The sequence below is a fragment of the Pieris brassicae genome, chromosome 4, assembly GCF_905147105.1.
Source record: "Pieris brassicae chromosome 4, ilPieBrab1.1, whole genome shotgun sequence".
Lineage (NCBI taxonomy): Eukaryota > Metazoa > Arthropoda > Insecta > Lepidoptera > Pieridae > Pieris > Pieris brassicae.
The window spans coordinates 15,492,354-15,515,147 of NC_059668.1; the positions used below are offsets into that span (position 1 = coordinate 15,492,354).

The 22,794-nt window shown below is 33.0% G+C and overlaps 2 protein-coding genes across 3 annotated transcripts; one reads left to right on the forward strand and one right to left on the reverse strand.

The window, feature by feature from the left end:
• The first annotated feature begins 626 nt into the window (after positions 1-626).
• On the forward strand, positions 627-17,664 carry LOC123708193 (E3 ubiquitin-protein ligase RNF13). Of its 2 annotated transcripts, XM_045658758.1 has the most exons (13): positions 633-766; positions 1,151-1,253; positions 3,860-4,037; positions 8,344-8,510; positions 8,807-8,898; positions 10,235-10,337; positions 11,083-11,191; positions 11,914-12,088; positions 12,828-12,997; positions 14,000-14,098; positions 15,057-15,094; positions 15,346-15,479; positions 16,108-17,664. In XM_045658758.1, the coding sequence occupies exons 3-13, from the start codon at positions 3,939-3,941 to the stop codon at positions 16,164-16,166; spliced, it is 1,245 nt and encodes a 414-aa protein (XP_045514714.1). In that variant the 5' UTR covers positions 633-766; positions 1,151-1,253; positions 3,860-3,938; the 3' UTR covers positions 16,167-17,664. The 2 variants fall into 2 exon arrangements, with proteins under 2 accessions (XP_045514715.1, XP_045514714.1); XM_045658759.1 differs by lacking the exon at positions 1,151-1,253 and having other exon boundaries at positions 627-766.
• A 2,510-nt stretch (positions 17,665-20,174) lies between these two features.
• LOC123707929 (60S acidic ribosomal protein P0) lies at positions 20,175-22,719 on the reverse strand. Its single transcript, XM_045658238.1, has 7 exons — positions 22,610-22,719; positions 22,334-22,424; positions 22,021-22,257; positions 21,601-21,757; positions 21,129-21,253; positions 20,603-20,839; positions 20,175-20,427 (listed from the first exon to the last, which is right to left on the reverse strand). Exons 2-7 carry the CDS (start codon positions 22,385-22,387, stop codon positions 20,290-20,292), a joined length of 948 nt encoding a protein of 315 aa, XP_045514194.1. The 5' UTR covers positions 22,388-22,424; positions 22,610-22,719; the 3' UTR covers positions 20,175-20,289.
• Between the last annotated feature and the right edge of the window lie 75 nt (positions 22,720-22,794).

Here is a 22,794-nt window from a genome sequence, read left to right on the forward strand (position 1 = left end):
AATAAAATATTAAATTTTAAATAGAATTTATACTTTTTTAAAAATGCCCAAAGCGACCACGCGTTTTGCCTGGCGCAGCCGGTAGGATTTTCACGTCCCGCGAGTATAAAACTTAATTGAAAATCCTCAAATAGATTTTTATATTTTTTAAAATACCGTGGACCATCTACAAATAGCAGAGTGAAAATCCGCGAACAATCATAAAGCAAGAAGTACAAAAAAGTAGGGCAACAAAGTCTTAAACTGGTGTCATTATGTACAATAAACGTAAAAGAGTAAGACAATTTAGAAGGTGGATAAGCCAGATTAAGGAAACAGGAGTGAATACATGCCAGAAGATGGTACACAGATAAAAAGAAGTGAATGAGATTATAGAAAGGTGACAAATAAATGTATTTAAATTGACCAACTGCAGACACGGCTCACGTAGGTGTTGCAAATTTTATCAAAATTTAATAAAAGGTGAAATTTTGTGTTTTCCTCAAAACTATTATTACTTCTACAGACTACTAAAAAGTTAGGAGCACCAAATGTATACCACCAAATTGACATATTTTAATAGTTGTCTTTGTTATTTTGACAATCAACAATTGACACTTGATAATTCATTTTAAACTTGAGTTTGACACAATTTTCTGGCGATGAGTGATCAGTCGCAATTAAAACTTTGTGTTTTAATTATTTAATTAATATTAAAAACCTTATACTTCTACAAAAATTCTTCGTTATTACGTATACAAAAGTGAGCCTTTTAATTAAAGTTACAGTAAGTCTCAATTATTGTTTTTTTAGTACTGTATAAATAATGGAGGACTATGAATAGTGGTCATTTTAATATCACGATCATATTATTTTTGCTTTATACACGTGATTCGTTGATGTTGTGTCTGTTTCATTGTTAAATTAGATTAGAGCTAGGCTCGGTGTCCTATATTAAACAGTTACTTCATTCGTCGCGACGTTTAAGTCGCAGTAACATTAGATGTTTGTTATTAACTGCTTTGTTATCACTCGCAAAACACGTTTTTATACCATTGTATATTATACAACCGATCCCAGGCAATCTTTATCTCTGTGTTTAAAGATGTTTTGATAGGTGTAGTGTCTTCAAATACAATCTTTATGAAATGCTGTTGATTATTTAACACAGGTCTAGTCATGCGTAAAGAAGAATACACATATTAATTGTGCCTGCTTCATTTCACATTAAACTTATTGCATCAAACACATTGTTAAGTGCACAGTGGATGTAGGTATGTATTATTTTTAATTAGTCTTTGTTCATCTCAGTACTGTTTTGTATACTTCTAGTAACATTAGTGTGTAAAAACACTAACATTTATTACTTCAACTATATTCATGCACTGCTATGTTTAGAAATATTGCAAATAGTATTAGAATAAAATAAATCTCTAAGTTGTATATAAAAACTAGTTAAATGTTCATCAAGTATGTATTTCACTTTCTAGTTAACTTCTTTTTAAATAGTTTCTTGTTTACAATTAGGCCTTCCAATACACCATTTTTTTATTACACATATTTTGCATTCAACATTTTATTATTGTAGAAAACCTTGCCATTTACAATAATCTTATACTATTCAATTACTTCCTACAGGCATAAGTACAAAAAAAACTATTACTAATTTTATTGTCTCACATACACTATATATTATTATTCACCAAACTTAGTGCTAAGCTTTTTACATTAGAGTTATTATGAAATCAAATAAAGTTCTACATAAACAATGTTATGGACAACTGCTAGTTAATGATAATTGCAAAAATATGTGTTACATCCTTTTGCGGGCTTACAATATGTAAGGTTTTTAATATAATGTGGTTAGTATGTAACATTGATACTAATCCTGTCTAGAATGCAAGGTACTAGTAACCTTTGCCTCGGTCAGGGAGAAACACAAAGACCTAGAAAGGGAAGCCTATGAAGCTCCAGTGATTATTGTACTCATGTCTAATTCTGCAATACTGCTGAACAAATCTGTAAATAGTGTGGTATATTTAATGATTGATTTAATGGGTATTCTATGAGCCCACTAAATAAAAATAAATACCTACTGATACTGTTCCTTAAAAGATTAAAAATAAATATAAGTCAGATTGCTAAACTTCATATCTTTGGGCCAGTTTAGTATTGATTGGCACTAACATTTGATCAATATAATTTGCACCAAACATGAAATAACCATCACTTTAACAGTGTAATACAAATCAACACGTAACATTGTACTTTATGGGAAGTTTATTTCAATTACAATCATATATATTAACTTACTTACTCATATATATTTAATTATTCAAAACATTAAAGTCATTTCGGCTTAAAATTTTATAATATCTTTTATGATGCAAGCGAAGATAAAACAGAATAACTAAGTATATTAAAGATTTTACCTTGTGTGTCATTCACAAAAAAAACTGTAAAAAATTGTTCTATACAATATTTGACTACTCATTTGTTTAATGAAGTTGTTGTTATTACAGCTTTAATTACTTGTTACTACATATTAACACTCAATTGATTAACACTAATAAAACATGTAAGATGATGTTTTTATCACTCTTTTAAAAATATATTGATAAAGTAAACTAGATTTTTGTAATTATCTTGGCCCTATTTTCACTACTTTTGGCCAATAATTGTAAAGATTGACAAAGAAAGTAGGGTAGAATGTTAAATTGATTTTTTTGTATGATATAAAAAATAAATCTTTCTTTGACATTACTGTAAATGATTCTATGGAAATATCTTTATTCTAACTCAGTATAAAAAGTCAAAATTATTATACAGATGCAATAAGTTTGATGCCACTAAACTCAGATACATCTGGTACATTTTTTCCAATTATTAGGAAGATCTTATAAGTTGTCAAGCTAATCTGAAAATAAATAAAATTATGTGATAGTCATACTGTTTGCTATTAAGAATGAACTTAACCTTTAAAAATATGGAATAAAGTAGAAAATATATTTTTAAACCAGTATCCTTAGACTATTTACATAATTAATTATTCATATAATGCTTATATTTTTTACTATTTTGCATGCAAGAAGTATGCGTGGAATTATAAACTCAGTTGTTTATTCTTAGATTTTTGATGTCAGGTAAAAATTATCATCACTGATGCTTAAAACTGGAGACTGAGCCAGTTGATGTGAAACCAGTAAAATTGACTTGAATCTTATCTCTACTTTACGAAAGTTATTTCTTTTCTGGTATATTATAAAGTTCTGTCTTATAAACCCCCAGTGCCCCAGTCATTTTTGGGAAAAGGGATACTTTTCTTTAATAAAATCCCAGAGGTTCTTTTATCTCTGGCTTTTAATAAACTTAAGAAATGTATTGAAGAAAAGCTGTGTAAAAAGGCTAACTATAAAGTTAACCATTATCTAGTTGATAAAAAGGACTAGTGCTAGAAGGCTTCTTCTAATTAAATTGCGATATTTGTTCTAAAATGTTGTTTGCCATTTTGTATGACGATTTGCAATTTAAAAGAGAGTATTTTACGCCGGCTTTTACTCTCGGCCTACAGTCTCTCTGCGCCCTAGAGTCTACAGGCCCTCTGTCTTTTTTGCCGATGAGTAGGGATGTCTGTAATACGAATTTAATGACGTGAAATAACTGATACCTGTATCTTATATTCCATAATAAACATTTAATTTTATTATAAAGACGACGTAATTATATATGTATATCGCCTTATACCAGCAACATCAATTTGTGCTCCATAATTGAAGTTTACACGAATCGAGTTTAGACATTTCAGCCTTAGAGTAATAAATTTTACAGTATTTAGTGTCGAATAGAATAATTTTAAATAATTTTCCTGAAATTGTTTCAGTGCATAGAACAATGAGACAATATCAACAAAGAAGAATCATTAGCAACTCACCTTGCAGTTAAGCGGTAATGCAGTAAAAATGCAGCAGTCTATCAACACCTGCCTCCTAGGCCTTTTAGGCTTTCTTACGTATGTCAAAGGGAATCTTATTGTGTATACCCAGGATGTACCGCATACGGTAAGTCATATTTTAAATTACAAGACCAAGAAAGAAGAAATTGACAAAGGATATATATGTAAGGTATCTGTTTAAAGTTTCTTCCAGAAAATCCAGACGTTAATAATTTAAACAAAAAAAAATACAATGCAGAACTTAATACTACACTAAGGTACCAAATGTAAAGTACTCCCGCAGAGTAAAAAACAATGGGTAAAAATAACAATAGTTACCCTGAAACGGTTATAGTCGAAGTCTACAAAATAATTCAACGAAAATTTCGCTTAATCTGATATAAACGAATATCTATAATAATAAAAAAATTACGATATATTTTTGTAGGTAAACTTGTGACCCGTGGCCCTATATAAAACTAAATATAAATTCTTAAAATCTGAATTTATTAATATGGTATATACCAATATGTTCAATCAATTCTACCGGCGCCTACATCAGAAAATGTACAAAAAGTATATTGAAAGCCACACCTAATCCTATTATCTAAGGATTAACGTAGTCATTAAACTAAGCCGAGCTTTATGCTGTGTATAACACGAAGGGTCTTTAAAGAGGAATATGGAAAGGTTGAATGTCAATGGAGTATTTTAACGCATTTTTAGAAGTATTTAATTACATATACTATTATGGACTTCACAAGATTATCCCAAAGCATATTTAAAAAAACATATGGTAGACAGAAATGTAAACGGTATATGCAGAATATCGAAACAACTAATTGGCACCAGGTTATATTTTTGTAATATGTACATCTGTATTAATAATTTACAAAAAATAGGCCTTAGACAAATATTGTTTATAGTTTTGTGCATTATTTGGTTGCATTTCAACTTTTAAGCAAAGCAAGAATATATTTAATAACAAAATACGTTTTCGTATTCAATTTAATCTGAAGTCAAAGACATGATTTAATTAATCGTGTAATTTTGAAAATATTTACCAAAAACGATTTAGCTCTCAAAAGTGACATCCAGAATCCAGACTACACACGTCTAAATGTATCGGATTTCACTAAATACGACCCCTAACAAAACATGTAACTCTTTGAGAAAGCATGAAAATATGTATCATAGTAATGCATCGTTATATTGCAATGCAGCCTTCACCGTATCGGCAATGTTTGATTTCACTAGTATTTCCATTTGGCAATACATATCATACCCTATCTCTTTAAGTGAAGTTATTACGAATTTTATAATCGGCCTTGTGTAAATAAACGTAAATCGGTGTTAGCCCGAAAATTAGGTTATGCGAATATGATATTTCAATTAACACAAGAAAGGAAAACACTTCGAGGAAAGTCTAATAGACGCAAAAATCGAAGCTTGCGTCAGACAAAGAAGGCCGACAGGTGATCTTGAAGATTATCAATATAACAGATGCGTCTCTTTCATTCAGACGTTAAGTGACTTGCTATACGTGGATAGTTAATAAAAACGTTATTGTTCTTAATTTAATTGGAAAGCTGGAAAATTATCAATACTTTAAGATTGCATGTGAGTGAACTGAGTTAGCTAGAATCAAAGTGCCAAGTAGTACAAAATTTTACCTTCTTTCTATCAACGTTTTCATCTATTCAGTGGTTACACTATGTCATTTGCTCACAAAATGAAATATTATGACTTTAATTAATTTTACCCAATGTTTATTTAGGAATCTCTATCTTATCTGTCAGAGGAATATTTCTAATAGATAAATAAAGCAATGTCGAGCACCTTGTAGTTGCATTGTGGTCAAGTTTTGGTGTTAACTGTTGGTGTTTTGTGTTGTGGTCTTTTTGGTATACTAAGTTTACCAGTTCACGGACCTTTAATGTTTTAAACATTTACTATAGATATCGACGGAAGTGATTTTGAATGAAATATTTGAGTGAATGAGTCCGTTAGCGTCATTATATAGAGCTGATATAAAGTGATGAGGCCATAATTGTCTTACAAATAATTACGAGTGATACATCAAATTTCTTTTATATTTTGTGTTTTAGTAGTAACATATACAGCCAGCTACAATACTATGCTTAATAATCAATACAGTTGCAAGCCATTATCTGAGAACGTCATATTGCTATCCAGGCTTGGATAAAGTATGAACAAACAAACAGATTTTAAGTTCAAGGATCTTAAAATGTATGCGGTGGATCGACATTTAAGTGTCATTACACTGTTAACTGTTAATGAGATCACGGCTTAATATCACTTGCACTCATTCAGAATCAGTGATAGATCGTAATGATAAAGATTATAGACTATCTCGTTGGCCTGCTATTTGTACAAAGTAGGAAAAGTGTGGCTACGCGCCAAACTAAAAAGTTTCTAATAATTATTATACGCGGCGTTAGAGTCAATGTTTTGATTTTTATTTCTTCTCGTGGCTGGCATGTTTTTTAATAAACGATATGTCAGTTTCAGACACGAACGCTTGCTGCTATACTTTTGGTATAACATGAACAATACTGGAACATTATGCGTAGTCGGTCCCAAAGTTCTATCCTAAATGGAAATAATGATAAAAACAAAAGGACTGATCAGTTTTTAATGAGTGATATATCAATTTATAGTACATTCATTAAGGAACAGAAATAGCATAAAATTATTCGAAATCCCTTATTTTTAATACAGGCACTTAAGCGCCGCGGCCAGTCGTCTATCTCAGCACGCACAATATTCTCATCGATTTCAGTGAGTGCTTCTTTTAAAGATGACTTCAGACCCTACAAATTTTTATGGGGTCTATCACAGACCATTCTCTGTAAGACCTGCCCAATTTTATAGTCCCAAGGATTAAGGTCCGAACTGGAGAAATGCCAATCCTCATGTTTAATTAAGTCGATGTTTTGATGCTCAAACCGGGCTTGAGTGTTTCGCAAATTTTAACCTCAGTTGGTCCGTAATAGGACACTTCCAACCAGACCATTACTGATAATGGATGAAGTCCATGTTGCACCCTCGGAACTTTATTTCCTGCTTCTTCAGAACTCCTAGCGTACAAATTTTATCTATCAAATTTTTTTCGTCCGTAAAGAAGATATCGCGGTGTCGGTTTTTCGCGTACCGTTTTAACAACACCTGCGATCTCTTAAGCCTTATTGCTTTTAGACGAGCATTAAGTAAGTGCCCGCTCTTTTTTTATTGTTTGCTAATCGTGAAAAATTACGGAAAGTGATTGTTTTTTGTTTTAAAACAATAGTCAAACATTCCAAAATAGAATGCAATATTTTAATTATAAAATCATGTTCGAAATTTAAAAATAAAATGCCAGTGACATTACTTTGGCACCAACTACGTAGCTTTCGTTTAGTTCCAAATACACTCACAGAGCCCTGCTCAAGTTTTTCATACCTATTATTGTTTAGTGTATTCGATTTTATATATCTTCCGTTCGTACAGATGTTTAACGAAAACCTGTTCGACGGTTTGTGAATGTTTTTTACCTATTAACGTACTATTTATTAAGGTTCTATCTCATAATTCGTAAATATATACAGACAGGTGATTTTTTATATTTCATGTTATATCTATTGTTAATTCACAACAATAGCTTCTCATTTATAAAACATTAAACATACACTCAGCCGTCCCTTTCTTTTAAAGGGTAGTTACTCAGTCATAAAAAGAGACATCAGTAGGTACTTCAGTCCAAGCAGAGTGATGAGACCAATTTAGTATTTATAAAAAGGGAACTTGTGGGTATATTGTTAAATTCATATAAGACGTTAAAAACAACTTACACACGCAGCAAATTAAATAATGTTCTTAAAATAGGTCTAGTTTTCGCGTAGATACAATCAAAGGAGTTTTATGAATACCGAAACCGAGCGTGGACCTGGAAAAAGTGGAATCGGATGAGATAGTGAACGTTTATAATGTAAAGTGTCGAAATCTATACAAAATGAAATTCCATATAGCTGTAAATGCTATTAAGGTTATGCACATCATGGGCATTCAGCATTTTGTAAGTGTCCAAATTCTAAAATTTTCCTTACGAGCGGTTCCTATTATCTTCTGATGCCATACAATAAACCAACCAACAATTTTTGTTGATTAACAATGGACGATGTAACTCATTGACTGAATTTCCTCGATAACATAAGATATTACAGCGATGATATTTTTATTATATGATCTAATTTAGTCTCCTCTTAATATTTAGATCTACATTGAAGTTAATTGAAGTAACCATTATTATAAAAAGTAAACAGTGCTTTCCCGAATTCCTATTTTGAATAAAGTCTAGATTTGAATACAGATTTAAAAATGCTTAGTTGCGTAAATAAAAACAAATTATGTCTATAAATTCTTCGAACCCACAGATAGCAGATGAATTCCGTGACATGCCTGCTAGTTTCGGTCCGGATTTGCCGGTCGAGGGACTCCGTGGCTTCCTCGTGGTGGGCGAACCGGCAGATGGCTGCGGCGTCATGACCAAACCACCTATTGACGAGAACTTTACTGGCAACTGGATTGTGCTAGTTGCTAGGTAGGTTTGAGTAAAGTTTTACATTTAGACTTAATAAAGACGTCACGAAACTCCTTTTACAAGTAATAAAGTACTAAATATTGTGATGATACAGTGGGCAAACCAGCAGACGGGATACCTGCCATGCCAGGCTTACAGGTAAGGTGGTGGTGGCCTTTAAGGTTAAAATCCTATCTCGAAAGCCCTTACGGAATTTTTTTCCTGTCAACAGAGTCTTAATTGGCACAATAAAGTATACTTCATTGTACCAATATTATACGTATATGTTCTTTTATTCTTGTTTGTTTTGTTCACAGATACAACTGCAGTTTCGAAGTAAAAGTCCGCAATGCGCAGGCGGCTGGCTTCCACTGTGCCATAGTACATAACGTCAACTCTAGTGACCTAGGTAAATGACATTAGCTTTTTTAATTAACCAATTTGCCTAGCCCTTCGTATGACTACGTTACAACAAGGTTACGTGGAATAGTAAGGATACATTTTTGTATAGTATTATTGGAAAATAAAGGTCAGAACACACGTACAGAATTTAAAAAAAATGTGGATTTGAAGTCTATTAAAAATGTCTAGACTTTTTCTCGCATTCTGTTTTTAAAGTTTTAAATAAACATGTTTTTAATACGTATTTTAGGTGATATACGTAAATTGTATTTTATACAATACATGTACACTGTATAGATAATTCAGCGTAAATAACCGAGTAATGAGCTATCGGAGTCTCAGATAACAGTTCATCAGTGCATGCACTTAATGATACACGTTAAAAACTGTTAGGGGAAAACCATGGCTCGACAAATCTATGTAAGTTGATATTTTAAATAGATTTATATATGTATGCGTTTAAACACAAATTATATATTTTTTTAATTGTTTAAACACACATTAATAAATACACTAAAAGTACAAAAAACACAAACAACAACTATCACCAGGGCTTTCACCACATTACAAATTTCGTAAAATTCCTTATTAACGAGTTTAAAAAAATACATTCAATTCTTAAAACAAAACGAAAACATTACAACAAACAGAGAGATAAACAATACTTTTCTATATCTTATGCATAATATTACATCTATCTTAAATATATGCAGCCAAACATCCCAGGATGATCAAAATTATCTTTTAAGGATGCCCTTGCAATTTTTGGGTGTTATTTTGAGATTTGAGGGTAAAGAACTGGGCCCGGAACAATTTCAGTCATCCGTTCTCCGTGTACATTATTTGCGCAAATTTAAAAAAAATTGTCCTAACTTATACTTATAAGACCTAGTTTTGTAAACACAATTGTATATTTTTTAATTAAAAATTACGACTTTAAAAAACTTCAGCATAGTCACTGCTTGACCATGCTGTCGATGGCTGAGTAATCTATGATTTCTTTTCTTAAATTATTTGTATTTATTTTGCGTTACGTAAATAACTATTTATTACTTTGATGATTGTTCGTTCGTAGTCATAATGGGCTAGTGCCGGCATTTTATCGAACAATGCACTCGATATGACTGTAATTTTATTAAATTATAGTCAAATTACATCCTAGGTAATGTATAGAAAAAAACGTGCATTTGTTTGTTATAAATTGTTTTTGCTATCAATCCTATTGAATAATTTGAATAATTTTTAATAAGGTTTTCTTTCATAACACTATCGGCACCAAAAATCTGTTTTAGTGTCAATATATTAAAATATGTTATTAACTGTTTATAAAATGGACTTTCCAGAGACAATGTCCGCGAGTAATCCCATGGGAATAGATATACCCTCGGTATTCGTGAGTGATGTAGCTGGGATCATCTTATCCGAAGAGTATAATTATACTAACCGGTGAGTATTTACAGTGGTAAATCGGTAAAATCGGTAAAGTAAATAAACAATATCGGTGTGAGACCCACTGGTCGTAACTTTTGTACCTGAGGTATTTGTACTAGAACCAAATAGCTTTATATCCAAACCATTTCATTCCATAAGCATAAAATCTTTTAAAAATCCGATGTTTGTTTCTTTCTAAGCTTGTAAAACTAATCTTAAGAAAAATAAGTTAGTTTAAACACTTACATGGACTTATGTTAAAGAAACAATAAAATTAATTAAAAATTACATAATCACGTTTGAATAGAGGTATAGATTCTCTGAAGTGCCAACGCCTTGTATCGCTAAACTCTCCATAGACAATAATAGAGTGCACTAATCATATTATAAACGATTTTCTTTGTAAAAAAATTTTGTGTTAGAATTTACATTCTGATTAAACTTATCTTTAAATTAATTAAAAAATAGAAAATAAATCAATGGCGTTACAACCTTTTTAGGTCTGGCCCTCAGATTTCTGTATCTGATCATGATCACTTGTTAATCTAATGGGCAAGTAGGTGATCAGCCTTCTGTGCCTGACACACGCTGTCGATTTTTTTTTGTCAAAGGTTTTTTTCCTCACGATGGTTTTGTAAACCGTTTGAACGAATGTTAAATGACCACATTGAAAGAAAATCCATTGGTGCACAGCCGGGATCGAACTTACGACCTCAACGACTTTAAATTAATTAGTGTTGTAATTATATTTAATTTCCAGGTACTATATAATGGTGAACGGTGATCTTCCGTTTAACATCAACACACACCTACTTCTGCCCTTTGCGATAGTGGTCGTGTTGTGTTTGATAGTAATACTTGTGTTTATGGTAATTATTTTTATATTTATAGGCGTAAATTTTTAAGCCTACATTTCTATAACTTATGAAAATCAAGAATTGCTTAATCAACTTTGATATCACCCCCAACTTCTAAAAATGAATCGAAATGATAAGTTCACGTTAGGTTGGTCACGAAACGTTTTACTATTGGATACAGAACGTTACAGCCCGTCTCATGGGGGGGGGGGTCAAGACTCCAAAAATTGCGTGACGTAATACTTGAACGCTCCCTAATTTAAATATAAATGCCTGGAAGAGATCGCTCGAAAGCGATAAGGCCGCCAGTGCCCTCCTTTTGATTTAATTATGTTCAATTTCTTTTTATATTGTAATGTAATGAAGTGACTTAGGAGTCTTGCTGTATCACAATTTTTTTATTGATATTGTTACAAAATAACTTTTGTTAGAGGTTATTTACAGAATCTCTATTAAACGGTCTAATTTGATAACTTTACTAGTACACTATAAGAATACTTTATATGATGGCTTATTAATATTTTGAACTGAAAATATTTGTGTAACACGAATTCTTGATCCGCCCTTGTGACAAAGGCATTCCTTTTGAAACTATTTTTAATATGCAGTAAAAGCTGCCTTATTTAGTTAGTTAATTAGATTAATCGAGAATAGTTGGCGCATAGTGAGTGACGCTGTCGCATGTTTGTGACTTTTGCATGGAATAATATTTATTAAATCAAAGCAATTTTCAGATAGTAAAATGTATAAAAGACCGGCGCCGAGCAAACCGGCATCGTCTTCCGAATCGCTCGCTTAAAAAGATTCCTACTTGCAAGTTCAGCAAAGGGGACCCTTACGAGACGTGCGCTATTTGCCTTGATGATTACCAGGAAGGGGAACGGCTACGAGTACTTCCCTGTGCACATGGTGAGTATAATATCTCTTTATATAAACTATGTATAAAGTAACACGTCTACAAAATTAAATTTTTATTTAATTTTCTATTTATTAAAGCGATTTTTACTATAATAATTATACAATTGTTGATTGAGCTTTACAGCTTAAAAGTTAAATACATTTTTTCATTTAGAACACCTAATATTGTGAATAATGCGTTAGAGTAACGAATCTATAAATATATGTATTATTTATATATCTATATATTAAACTTAAATAAATACTGTCAATACCATTTATGAAGACATCGTTTCGAACAACATACCGGCTATATTGGCCAAAGGTCCTGGCTGAATTCTATTGTATTAGGTACTTAATAACAACGTCATCGGTTTTTACGACCAAATATGAGTAGTCCCTTCGATGTCGTTATAAAAGGTTTTAACTATATGTAGATTTTGGATTAATACTATTTCGTTTTGTTTTTGATATTTTCAATAATTTGTCTTTAATAAAATTAACTGATTTTAAATAGACACTATGTTTCTACGTATATGACTATTTGAAACGACATTGCATAGTATATACAACGTTCCAAGGTCGGGTTCGTTTTGGCAGGAATGCTGTCGATTTATCACTATTTTTAATAATGTTAACATAAACGATCCTACTTCATATGTAAGTGTTTCATTATATATGAAGAAGTATGTCATGTATTTAAGTACCACTTATCTGTACCAGCTTATCTTACTTTTTATTAAAATTCCAGCGTACCACGCGAAGTGCATTGACCCGTGGCTAACTCAAAATCGTCGCGTGTGTCCCGTTTGTAAGCGGCGCGTGTTTGCCGCTGGGGAGAGGCGACGCCCTCATCCTGACTCCGATACGGATGATACGGAACCACTTGTGGGCGACTCCCAGGAGGGAAACGATACCCAGGTACTCTTTCATACATTTCAGTGGAGTTGTTGTCATAATATTAGCTTTTCATTTATCGAGTATTACAAATACATTTTTGTTTAAATTGAGTGTGTGAGCATATCTTTTCACGATGTGTACCCCTCACTGCGCATATACAAAATTAACAATTCAAAACGCAAAAACACAACCTGATTGCTAAATTGAGGATCGCAGAATTTGCGTGACATTGCGTATCAAATGACGAGTGTCTGCCTCAATAAGGCTAATCCCGTACTGCCAAAGTTAAATTTCTTTAAATTTTGTATTTAATTTATTCGAAAATTGTTATACTCGTTGTAATAATTGTTATTACGTAGAATTCTGACATTTCATAAGTTCTCCACCGAAAAAGAGGAAATTTGACCCATTTGACGGCAATAGAAAATAAAATGTTATGTATATTTTATGTTTTATCTAAAAAAAGGTTAATGTTAACAGTAAGTAAATATTAATATTTACTTACTCAAGTGACCTGATACAACAATAACAAATATTTCAATATCATTAACAATATATCGAATTAACTTTAATTATTTTAAAGTTATAGATATATTCTTTAGCTGGCATCACTGCCTACTAATTCCAGGTTAAGTAGGGCTTTTAATAAAAAAATGTTAACTATTCAACCGCACTAAATAAAATTGATAACTTCACTAACTAATAAAATGTATGTATAAACTTAGAAGTTCAGACTCGTACTGAAATTGAAAAATGTGCCCAACCAAAAAGGTTGTAATCTCTTACATGTCACAATTCTACGGAATTAAAAATCAGAGTATAGTAATTTAATTTATTGTTAAGAATATAAAATGACTGAATAAATGTTTTTCTTTCTTGCTTTCAAAATTCCTTCAGTGCCGATTCACAATTCACGACCTCGGTTGATAGACACGCTTCAGCCACTAGGCCACCACCATGCGATACGTTTTTACTTGAATTTAATGTATTGAAACATTGTATTGAGAGATATTATTAACACAGGGTGGTACATTTGAGGAACAACGGGAAAACCCTTTCGTGAGAGCAACGCGGTACATCGCGCGACTGAGGGCTCGACAACAAGAAACCAATAATTCTGAGGTACATTTTTTTAGCAAAAAATATATATTATTAATTTAATTTATTTAAAAAAAGGGTTTGTCTTACATCTAGAAACAATCAAAAATTATCTTATTACACACCCTTATAGATGCAAATACAGCATGCTTTATATAAATCACAGTGGACTGTCGATGATTTGCATCTCTCGATAATTTGTAAGTTTATTTCCGGTCCCTTGAAATTTTTTCGATAAATTGTTAATTAGTTTATTAGATAATTTGAAGTACGAGCTTCCCTACTCTCTATTTGAAGTGTGTATCATACTACCTGTCAATTGTATATATAAATGAAATATGGATAAGTTCGCATTCAGTCCAGATCACATCATGACAATGATAGACTCTCACTTATAATAAGATTACCGACTTGTTTTCGATATAAAAATATGGTTCCTGGGTCGTCGCGGTCTTTAAATAATGTGGGTTTTTATTTTTCCTCTCTATTTACCACTCGCATACAACAACAATATAAGCGAAATAATGAAATGTTAATTGCTATGTAACGTACGAATGCAATGTAACAGTCGAAGAGAGTTACGTTTGGCTATACTCTCGGGGCGTAACGATAACGACGATTTAGGAAATCGCCTCGCTTATATTAGACTAAGAAAGCCAGAGTGAGCAATAGGTACAGCCTTGGCTCGTACAGATACATAATAATATATAGAATTTTGATCAAAGTCTTATTGACTTGAGCCCCATAGATAGTTAAATTGTTGTCATTTTTTAACTCTTGGTAATTTAAAATAATTCCCTTGAGTTTGAAACTATCGAGTCTAGAGAAAGTATATGATTTATCAAAGCGAAAAATATAAATTATTTATTGCGATTTTTTTTATGTTTATGCAGTCAACAAGAATAAAGAAAAATCAGAATAAAGTCTCGACAGTATTGGTGTTTAATTTAATAAGACATGTTAATGAAAGCTGTTTTTATAGGTAGAAGCACCTCAACAGCAGATTAATAGTAGTGAAGTGTAAGTACGATTATTTATTTATTTTGTACACACACAGCTTGCATAAATTATATATATATTGGAATCGTTCAAAGATCTACAAAAGGAAACAAAGAGAACAAATCGCAAACTTTCCCCACCCCCTTGTTTAATGCTCAAGAAGTTTGCCGGTATCTGTGTGTGGGGTTTGATTCTAATTATATTTAATCTGAACTGATGCTTGTACTGAATAAACTAAATAGTCAAAAATCATTAAAATTATATTTTTATAGTACGGTAGATGTAGAGCCAGTAGATGACACTCAGCCCCTACTGGCGTCCGTCCCTCGCCAGAATCGGCGCAGAAGTCGCCGATCTCGCTCAGCGCACGCGCAGCCCCAGTCCGCGCCTTCACAGCCAGAAATCGGTAAGCAAATCAACGCAATTTCTCTAAATTGTCTCGTTAACAATTTTCTAATATATATTAGGTCTAAGCATTTCATAGATTACTTGCAAAAAACGGTAGCCTGCAAGTGCTAGAGAAAAGTATTGTTGCTGCATTTATATTTTTATAAGAACCAGTGGCGCTAAAACCTCTAGGATTTCTGTATCTCTTTCGTAATCATTTGTTTTTCTAACAGGCTTTCTGTGTCTGACACATGTCAATTTTAAGATCTATAGCCGGTTTCCTCACGATGATTTCCTTCACCGTAAGAGCGAGTTTTTTATTGCTAACACAGAAATATCCATTGGTGCAGCCGTGATTCGATCTCATGACCTCCGGTTACATTTTGTTTTTAGAGTCTATAGGATTTTTGTTTCGATTTTAGAGAGTTACAAAGCCTGCCTAAAAAGTTAACTATTCAAGTGTTCGTCAATACCATACATTCAGATTTAATAACTCGAAATTACGGACTTTTCTTACAATTACTACACTATTAGGGGTCTAAATTTTGAATTTGAAAACTACCTTCATTTCCTCTTTCCTATTCGATGTTTTATTATGAAAATTGTTCTTAAATGTACCTTTCACTTATTTTTTACACTTTTACCAGGTGTAGCAGCTTTACACGCCCCGCAGTCACAGGTGGAAAGACGTTTCATTGATTTATGAATACAAAACAATAATTTTATGTTGAAGTTGGTACTAACCGATTTTTCTATTGAGTTATCTACCATTTTTACTGTGATGGGTGAAGGGTAATACCACTTTTGGCATTGGCGTTTGACTTCTTTCCTGATTAATTTGTATTACGCAATATATTTTACTATAGAACTTAGTTATGTTATTTTTTTTTTCAATATACAAATAAATCCGCAAATCCTATATCGATTTGATTATTAATTTGGAAGTTGACAGGTAATAATTTTTAACACCGCTTGGATGGAAATTTCTACTATAAAAAACGGTACTGAAACATGAGTTCATTTTAATTCCTTTACTTGAAATTTTACTGGCTTGATTACTGGTACATTAAAACAAATTGAGTAAAACTCTTAGTTCTTACATACCCTCTGGGTTGTGTTGAAAAATATACACCTGTATTAAGGAAAATTATAAGATTACAAAGGGAAAGGTGTCAATCCGATTATGACAATATTAGTGTAATCCTTTGTGCAATCATGTATTTATTAACGCGACTATCACACTATAATTATTCCACTCATTTCGATCCATTGACTGTCTTAATTCATATGGGATAGTGCACGATGTCTCTGACAATACACATAACGGTCCCGAAGGGAGATTTTGTAAATAACAGCTAGGTTTAAGGTAAGCGCGTCTCTTAACCATAATAATGTAAATGAAAAATTATTCAGATATGTTTGTGACAAGCTAGCTTTACATTACCCTAATATATTGAACTGTAATATTTTAAATGCGAAAGTGCCGCCGCGAATCGCTTATCATTTTTTTGGTATGAAGATATGGTATTGGCTATAATGGCAAAAATCTTGTGCATGAATCATTGTGTTTTTAAATGGAACATACCAGCCTACTTTCTATACATTTATACATAATTTAAAATGAAATATTAAAGAAATAGTGTGAAGCTAGCTTGAATAAAAATTATGTTTATGTAGTCAGTTCCTATTAATTGATAAAACAGCTTATCAAATCAACGTCCTCGTTTCTTAAGTGATAATTTACATTGAAACGGCATAAAGTAGTTTTTCTTGAAATTTCATGAATCATCTTTAATCGTAAACGGTATTGATAAACGTACTATGGCGCATACGTAGGTATTTTTGTTTATTTTAAATTTGTTGCTTATAGGACCGTTTCAGATTCTATAGAGACGAGATGTTTTGGGGAAAATTAAGGAACTGACTAATAAGGCTGTTGTATTATTTACCTAGCTCAGATATATTGGTGTCAATGTGGTTACACGTTTTGGGCCATTTTGACACCAATCTGGCCAGGCTAGGAATCTCAAGTGTTTCTTTAGTTATTATAAATTTTATAAAGTATTTATTTCGTGTTTGTTTCCATAACGCTTGTATAGAAATTCTAACTATGTATTGTGATATATTTCGTTTCTCTTATGACCATTTCCAGTAAGTTCTTAGGATAAAAACCAAAGAAATAAAGTCGTTTGACACGAAATGAGTTTTAATTTTGTTATTTATTCCAAGTGAAAACTTAGTGTGTTACCGTCAATGATCACTAACATCAAAGACAAAGTTAGACAGATAATTAAAATCGTTATTCAATCAAGTCGCTGAAGTTCCGTCAGACAAGTGAGTGGACGATACGTTTAACGAGTTTCCTAAACGTTCCTAGTCAACAAGACTAACCTAACGTAACCATTTACAATAAAGCAAAACACGGAATATCCAAGCTCTCAGTTCTTTCTCACCGAAATAACAATAACAAATGAAAAAAAAGGCAGTGAAATTTCCTCCTGTATGCAGACCTCTTATACAGTAGGTACCGTTAAAATAGGCACGTATCCTAGCAATCTAAAGACTACAATAGCAAGAAAGGGAAAAATGATTAATTTTTTCACTACAGTAAAATAACATTACTACGATCTGTTGATAAAATATATAAATTTATGCATTCTAAAACAAACTCAGGTAATGTACATATGTATTTATATATGTAACTATAGATTCGGATTCCAGGCATGCGCGACAATCTTAGGTAGTCTCAGTTTGCAGATGAAATTAACAAAAACTTAAATGAAAAAAATAATGTACTTGCTCTTAATATATCTAGCCCGAGTCTTTGATGCCTTAAGGCTTAAACCATGAACGATTGCTAAACGAAAGGAGTGGTAAACTGGGACCCTTAGCTAAGTGGTGCGAGGAGTATCTACAGAATGGAAAATTTTTCTGTCAAAATTGATAAGATACACAGTAGGTCAATATCACCAACAGAAGGAACAGCACAAGGCTCTGTTCTTGTCCCACTACACTTTTTGACGTATGTTAATGAATAATGAGATGCTCGACGCGGCACTTAATCACGCCTGTCTACACTCTGGGAGAACGAATCACAACTGTCCAGATAAAGGGGTGGTTTATTATTGATGTAATTTTAACTGGAGCATACTTGTAATAAATTGTAATTTGAAAATGTAAATAATGGCAGGCAACATTTGTCACATCTAAAGTAAAACTTTTAGTTTCGAATATTGGAATACCTGTTTAAATTTTATATCAAAATGTTGTTTTCTGTTATTTGTTACTACTTCTCTATTAGACGCGGACAGAGTAACATTTAGGTGTTATTTAAACCTAAATTATTGTAAATTTGTAAAAGTCTGTAATGTTACTAATATATATATTAAATATGAGGAAAGTGTTTTAAAGTAGCCCCTCGCCTCCGGAGCTAAGTCCCCTCAAAATTGTAAATGTCCAACTAAGACTTTTCCTTAAAAATGTTTTAATTTTAAATAAACATATTTCATGGGGCCGCCACATGGAGTACTTTTCTTACCTCTTGACCGTATTCAACGTAGAGCGGTTCGAACCGTCGACTTTCCGGGCGGCTTGATCCCTTGGCGTTGCAAAGATATGTGGTGACCCCACAGATCTTTACATACCACATATCTACCGCATTTACCATGGAGAGAGTTCAGAAGAGTTGTTCGTCTAATACCTGAGCTGAGTTCGTCTAATACCTAATACCAGCAGCTGAGTTTCAAGATACCATCCATTTCACCTGGACTTCCGTCGTCACAAAGCGAGCGTTTTTGATGCGCACTATGTGAGACAGGCTGCTCAATGAGTTCTTTCAAGAAAAGAATACCAATTCTTAAAAGGCTGGTAACATACTTTCCAGCCTTCTGCCCGTTTGCATCTATATATAAAAAAAATATGTTGCTGCACCATGCGGTAGTCATCATACGGACTACGGACGAATTTATAAAACCTACTTGGACAATATTTCTAACTTGCTAAGAAAATTTGACCCAAATTTGAAACCCCAACATATGTGTTAATAATGACCAAAGATTATTTAGACACTGGAATAATGTCAATACACGTACGATAACAAGTATATCGTATATCAAATACGCTTCTTAAGGAAAACTTTTTCGGCTCTGCCCTGAAAAGCATACAAGAGCGATAAGCGACCTAAAACTTCCGACAGTCCGCGTTATTAATGTATATGGAGAACGGACAACCTCGTAAATTGCTCCGCGCCTTGTCACGCCGCCCCAAGTCTCAAAATTTAGAAGCTATTTTTTGGTCAACCTGGGATTGCTTGGCTCCATAAATGTAAGATAGATGTGACATAGAAGTTGTTTAGTTTTATATTTTCTGTACTAGTTCGTAAGGAATTTCTCGAGGTGTAGGGGCCCAGCAGGGACTAAGGTTTAATGATTGGTAATAAAAGCTTATAAGTACTATATGGTGCTCACGACTTCGTTTAAATTGAGCTTAGGTGACAAACTCCACGAAAATAATTTTAGTTGAAAGGAGGTAGCGCGCCAAGCATATTCAGAGAATATTATTATAGACTGTCCCAATTAAAAATTAGAAAGTTATATGATATTAAGTCGTAATTAAGTTCAATAAAGAACTTAATTCGAATAAACAGATAGGGTATAAGTCCTATAAATGACATGATTAAATACGTAAATTTCGTGTAGTTAAATAAAATACAAAATTCAGCTGAGTAGCTTTATTCAGACGTTAGAGGCCGCCATATGGGCGTCCAACCCGGCGGCGCAAAACGGATGAGTAGCCACAGATTTTTTAATGTCAAGGAGTAAAAACCGTGTTTAGTCAAAGAGACCGAAGCCCATGTCATCGTCACTGGCGGAATCTTCCTTCTCTTCCTTGGCCTCTTCCTTCTTGTCAGCTGGCGCGGCTGCGGCTGGAGCTGCGACCGCAGCTGTTGCTATGAACTTGCTTGGGTCCTGTCAAAAATTTAAACTGTTAAATAACTGCTAATATTCTTCAACTATAACTTGTACTGCCAAGTTCAGTACAAAACTCATTCTGATAAAGATACAATGCAAAATAACAAATTTAATAGAGGGATTTACCATAATTTTGAAGTGGCCACACTAGCTTTTAGATTATTCTCCTTACCTTGATGTACTCTTTGATGGTAGTAGCTTCCTTGAATTCAACATCAGTAACAGCAGCAATAGCGAGTAAGTTCTTGAATCCATTGGCGATGGAGTGAGGAGCGGAGGCCACAGTTGGGTAGCCAATGCACAGAGACACAGCAGCCACATTAGCAACTCCAGCCATGAATTTGGCACGGAGATCTTCTGGCTTGATGTCCAGTATAGATGGGGCAAAGATGGTGCCAGAATCATAGACCTAAAATATAAGCATATGTATTAAGAAAAAATAAGCTTGTCTTAATCTTTAAAAAAATGTTTAAAAACCAATTATAGCTGTATGTTAAGAATTTATGAGCATAGTCAAAGTAACATGTGAGTATGTGCTTTAATTGCCAGATACCTACACTGACTAAGATAATAGTACACACAATTTTTTTTCCCAAAGGCTAATTCTCAACCAGCACTGAGCATGCAGATTGTACTCAACGCTTTGGTCACATGAAATTCACAATTAAAAATATTACACCATTTCAAGTATTACATACCTGCTTTACAACAAGACCATATGAGAATGGAGAGATGTTCAACATGTTCAGAAGGGTAGCTTCAGAAGCTCCAACCTTGTCACCAGGCTTTAAAATATGTACATCATTGATGATTTCAATAGTACCTGGATGTAATTAATCATATGAATGCCAATTCCAATAGAAATCTTTAGAAATACAGTATTTATAATTTATTTGTACCTTCAAATTGCCAGTGCAATTATAATTAATTCAACAATCACACTAGGATAGAGTTGAAGAACTTATGTAGTCTGAAAGCGAAGCCAGGGAAACAACATAGTATACCCTGGTATTAAAACAGACAAAACTAGCTATATCTTAAAAGCAGCCTCAATAAAATTTTGTGTAAAAATTAACCACACAAATTCAAATAAATTTGTAGTTTTTTGTAGGCACTTAACAAAATTAAATGTTATCACTCTGACAAAATAATAATCAAATCAACACTTACCCTTAGAAATTTTAGTGGGGATAGAAAGGGCCTGGAAGAAAGCAGTCTTCTCAGGACCTAGACCAGTGTTGTGTGCAGGAATGATGACCTCCAATGGAGCAATGGCTCCAGGCCTGGCAGGGGCACGAACCTTGTTCTCAAGCAATTTATCACGAACCTAGAAATACAAATGCAACTATGAAATCCATCACCACCATCATCATCATCCATCGGAAAATCCATGATAAACTGTTTCTCCAAATTGCCAGTGCAATAAGTCATGTAGGACAATCACACTAGGATAGAGTTGAAGAGTTACTTTAGTCTGAAAGCGAAGCCAGGGAAACAACATTGAATTCCCAGGTATTAGGACAGACAAATGTTTGTATTAAGATCTTGAGGAAAATACCACCAAGTATGAAAATAGACTATATTACTAACCTCAACAAGATCTCCACGGGTAAATACAAAACCGACATTTCCCTTAATGTGGGGCAAAAGCTGTTCTAATGCAGGGTTAGCCTCCAAATGGTCTTTGATAGCCTTTCGCATCATCGTGTTTTTGCCCATGAGCACAATGCTGTGCCCTCGCAGAGAGATACGAATCTGCTGCATTTGAGTGGAACCGACATTGTCTGCCCCGACAATAAAACATTTAGGATACTCATCCAGGAGTTGCTGTAAGAATAATTGTAAGTTAGAGTGGAGTTATTTCAAAGGGTACAATAACCTTTAAAATCCAAGATAAACTCACGATAATCTTGGTAAAATAGTTAGATTTCCAAGAAGCCTTGTCCTCCCTACCCATCTTGCTTGTGTGTAGGGACTTCGAAGAAATTTAAGGACTGCAAGGAAATATATCATATAAACATTTTAATTCGTCATCAGTCATGCATACACTATTTATTCACGTTATGTACAAAATATATTTATAAACAACCTAATGGAGTAAATTTATCACCGAGAAAACAATAAAAAATAAAAAATTAGAGATGATTAAACATAAAAATAAAGATTCTATAAAACTTACCAAGACCAAACAATATACGCACAAACCTTGTGCGTGCAGGACGAATAAGAATTTATGATACTTCAACAATCGTTGCCATAGACAAGCTGACTGATGACACTTGACAGTGACGTCTTTGTCACGTTTTTCGGCCGATTAAGTTATTAGTTAAGGGTATATTATTAATTTCAATAAACTTTGTATTG

Coding starts and splice junctions, on each gene's coding strand:
- LOC123707929 (XM_045658238.1), bottom strand. CDS start 22,387: ATGGGTAGGGAGGACAAGGCTTCTTGGAAATCTAACTATTTTACCAAG. Junction 21,254..21,600: donor CCCCACTAAAATTTCTAAGG/GTAAGTGTTGAT, acceptor AATTACATCCAG/GTACTATTGAAATCATCAAT. Junction 20,840..21,128: donor ATGGTCTTGTTGTAAAGCAG/GTATGTAATACT, acceptor CTTATATTTTAG/GTCTATGATTCTGGCACCAT.
- LOC123708193 (XM_045658759.1), top strand. CDS start 3,939: ATGCAGCAGTCTATCAACACCTGCCTCCTAGGCCTTTTAGGCTTTCTT. Junction 10,338..11,082: donor GAGTATAATTATACTAACCG/GTGAGTATTTAC, acceptor TTTAATTTCCAG/GTACTATATAATGGTGAACG. Junction 12,998..13,999: donor AGGAGGGAAACGATACCCAG/GTACTCTTTCAT, acceptor TTATTAACACAG/GGTGGTACATTTGAGGAACA.